We start from the raw sequence: 4,133 nt of genomic DNA, 5'->3' as shown, positions 1-4,133 counted from the left end.
ATTGCTCCTTGGATTTTAGAGTATTACATGGTAGTTTATAGATGATAAAATATTTGTATGCACGCAATGCGGATGCCAAGATTTTAGTGGCCATAGTTTATCTCTTATTTTCACTTCCTTATTCATCATTTTTCCGTAATACGGAAAGACGCCATTTTACTATAAGATATATCAAATAATATATATAGATGCATAAATTGTTGAATAGTGACATAAATATTTAATCCAAGTGAATTGAGAATGAGAAGGCAAAACAATGACAAGCAAAATAGTGTAAGTTTCCGTTGGTTGAAAATTAAATTACATAAGAAAAGACTTATAAACTTAATTACTATGTGAAGGGAAAATAAGATTCCAGATTACAAGATAGAATATACAAAATACTCTCCCACAGCAAGATTATTAAACTTTGCCAGTTAGCTTTTCCTTTCAATACCAATTTCAGGATCTAACCATCTCTGCTAGTTAGCAATTTAATTCAATTTTCTTTCACCTCGAAATATAATTTTTCTGGGGTAACCGAGCTGCTCAATCTCCCAACTCAATTTCGAAGCAACCCTTTCATGGCGAGGTACATATTCCTACAGATCACAAAGATTTGAGCAATTATGGGCCTCAACTATAAGTTTGAAACAGTTAATCTTTCAGTGTGTTTTGAGGTTCTTTGCCGGGAGATTGTACTAAAAAATGGTAAATCTTACCTCCAGTTTCTTTACAAGTTCCTTCGAGGTTGTTGCAGATATGATAATGTGACGAGCATTTGGACAAATGAAGCCTTCCTCTACAGCTTTGTCAATGAACGACAATAGGGAATTATAATATCCATCCACATTCAGCAATCCAACCTGCGAAAATGATCATGATACCTTAATATATGGCCCCCTTCACCACATTTAGATCCATGAGTTTCTTAGTTTTTCTTGATACGTATACCGGCTTATCATGAATTCCAAGCTGAGCCCAAGTTATGACTTCGAGTAATTCCTCCAAAGTTCCATAACCACCTGCATATTTCGGGTTAACCAGATTTGAGTCTCGAAATTTGCTCGATTCACATACAATAAATGTCATGTTGACGCTTAAAGATTAAGAGAAACATATATCCCTTTGAACTTTGTTAACTTGTCCCTTGTCTGTCCTGGCATATACAGGTAGTGGAAGACATAATCATATAGTAAAGCATTTCAGCAATGATTTCACTCAAGGTAACATGATAGAAAAAATCAGGATGCTTTGTACTCTCTGATTCCTTGACTGAACTTGGTCTTGGAATGAAATCCAACCATTAAACCGACTCAGTACAATGAAAGGATGTACATTCTTGGAAGAGGTGAGCATGAGTTCTGTCGAGCCAATCTTCAGTGTAACCGGAACCGGACTCATTGGAGGAAACTAGTAGGAGTAGGGACGACTCCTACCTTCTTTTATCGTGCGCAAGTTTCTTAAAAACATCCATTTTGACTAAATTAACTTGTTAATTTATTGCTGACTTTCAAATCTTCGGTGTAATTTTTCTGAAAGCTCATTAGAAAGTCACAGGAGAAGTGTGTTTTGTCTTTCTTCAGACAGACAAAACAATTTTGAAATTTCAGTTTACTTTTTTTAGTACCACAGGTTGCACCACCTAAATCCATTAAAACTAACCCCCTCGTCCTAGGTCCGCTCATTTAGGCATAATACCAACCTGGTAAGGCAATAAAAGCATCTGAATGCCTAGCCATCTCAGCTTTCCTTTGATGCATATCAGCAACTGCCTTCACTTCCCCGACGGTTACACCGGTTAACTGCAAAAAATTTACTCGATCCCATTAATTCAAAGTGTCGGATAAAATCCAAAACCAAGAAAATTTAATCACATTTAGGCGCTGGGCACTTTTTGCAATAAAAGAAGGGTGACTAATCCAAGAATCTTGAAAGTCAGCAACACCAGAGCAAGTGGTAGATTTACTACCAGATAAAAACATATACATACACTTGAATAACTTTTAAAATCACATAAAAGGCCAATATAGAAGAATACAAGAACGCAGCAGAGCGAATATGGGGTGGGGGTGAAACAGAAAAGGAAAAATCTTGGAGAACACTAGAGTCCAAAAATGCATAAATTGTTGTGAAAAAACACCAGCCACCTAAGTACTATACTGTGGATAAGGTTGTAAAAGACCAAACAAGACACAAGGATTTCCATTTTTCCATGTTGTCAGAATCAAGGAGAACATCAGATTGATCGCATTTCTTCAAAGAGGAGAAAATACACAGATTCAGTAAAAAAAATGGAAAATAGTAATAAGAATTGGTTATTGATGAATAAGCGAGCAATCTAAGAATCTACTGCAGCTAGAGCCATCATAAGAGAAAAGGCCTAAAGGATTAGTAAAATCTTTTGTTGAATTTCTAGTTTATTTTACTTATTTATTATTATTAATATAAGGTCTACTTTTAAATCATAGCAGACAATACATACCTCTATAGGCATGAGAGTCTTGGGAATCACCCTGCATAGGGAGACAATAACATGACAAATATCACTTACAAAACCAAACATAACAAGCTAATCTCGATTAGTAATCTTGGAAAAAGTAAAAATCTCATTTTTTTGGGGGGCTATTTTACAACCTTTTTAGTCCAAAGATTCAATGCGAATACAATTAGAAATTCAAAAAACAAGAACCTTACCCAATGACATGCCTACCGCCATTGTGAACAGCTTGAGAAACCAACCCCATTAAGCCAATGCTACCTCCTCCGTAGACCAAATCAATGTTGCTTGAAACCTTTTAAAACACGCAGATATATTAATATTATAGTTCCCAAAAAACTCCGGAAAAAGTACAGAAAACAAAGCCGAAAAAATTATTATACTAATAGTCATTATAATAAGATTACAATTTACGAGTGATATACTGCGTGGGAGTACTTTTTAAGTTATATACAAATGTTATTTTAATAAAATATGAACCTCACTGCTAAAATTAAGGGACACCATTGATGAATTGACTGGACAAATGTGAAGTTGAATCTAAACTGGAAATCTATCTGAAACTAATGCGGGATTTTTGCTATTTAAATTCTGGAGGGAGTAACAGAAAGAAGAAACAAAAATGAAGATTCTACATGTTTGAGGACTGGGAACACTACGTGCATGAGAGAATACGGAGTAAAATATTAATATAAAAATCAATGGCGAATGCAATGAAATTTTAAAAATCCAAAATGCAAAAACACCGTGAATTTCTAAGGGAAAGAAAGAGAGAGATGAACTGAAGAAACTCTTGAAGCGATTTCAGGTCGAATTCCAAGAAATAACGATGAAAGTTGCAAAGGTTTAGAATAGATTTTCCACAGCCCATTTGAAAATAAAGCAACATATTACAACATACCCACTGAACAAAATAACAAAAATAATAAAAAAATGCCAACTTTGTTCAATAGGAAAGAAAGCGAAGAAAATACGAATATTACCAAAACTTTTCCCAGTTCAATAGCAGATTCTTGATAGCTAGTTTTCTTGCCTTGGCTACTCCCACAAAACACACAAATCCTCTTGAATTTTGATGACGTTTTCCCTTCATTTTCTCTCTCCATTTCCTTTCCCTGCAATTTCTCTCTTCGTGTTTCTGGTTTATTATCCCTTATCATATATGTTGAACAATAGAGCAAAAGATGAATCTTGCTGCTAATAATTGTCTACCTTTTATGTATATATATATATTAGTTTTGATATATTGTCCACTGACATTGTTTCTTCATCTACTTGGTATCACATTTATATATAATCAGTTTTGAAATGTTATCCACAAATAATGTTAATTTTCATCTAGTTAAAATCACACATATATATTGAACACAACGAAGTATATCACAATTATTCTTACATCAATTCTTTTTGTAACATATCATGTCTAGGTCAGTTGTAAATTATAGCTTAGGACTGTTGTACGGGTTCTGTTTGATTAATGGAAGACAAAACAACTTACAAAAAACTATTGAAAAATAATATTTAAAATGTGTGTATTGAATATTTGAATGTTGAATATTTGAATGTTGAAAATAAGAGTTGTAAATATTGAAAATTAGTGTGTGATGATGTAGGTAATGATGTATTTTATTTTTTGGATTATTTGTAAAGATTT

The 4,133-nt window shown here is 33.6% G+C and overlaps 1 protein-coding gene across 1 annotated transcript; it reads right to left on the bottom strand.

Moving 5' to 3' along the window:
• Nucleotides 1–241: 241 nt before the first annotated feature.
• LOC142528632 (cytokinin riboside 5'-monophosphate phosphoribohydrolase LOG3-like) lies at nt 242–3,692 on the bottom strand. Its single transcript, XM_075633710.1, has 7 exons — nt 3,463–3,692; nt 2,677–2,774; nt 2,465–2,495; nt 1,685–1,784; nt 934–1,004; nt 702–845; nt 242–581 (listed from the first exon to the last, which is right to left on the bottom strand). The coding sequence occupies exons 1-7, from the start codon at nt 3,637–3,639 to the stop codon at nt 474–476; spliced, it is 729 nt and encodes a 242-aa protein (XP_075489825.1). The 5' UTR covers nt 3,640–3,692; the 3' UTR covers nt 242–473.
• Between the last annotated feature and the right edge of the window lie 441 nt (nt 3,693–4,133).

The sequence above is a fragment of the Primulina tabacum genome, chromosome 16, assembly GCF_025594145.1.
Source record: "Primulina tabacum isolate GXHZ01 chromosome 16, ASM2559414v2, whole genome shotgun sequence".
NCBI classification, from domain to species: domain Eukaryota; kingdom Viridiplantae; phylum Streptophyta; class Magnoliopsida; order Lamiales; family Gesneriaceae; genus Primulina; species Primulina tabacum.
This window is presented reverse-complemented; position numbering and strand designations above follow the sequence as displayed.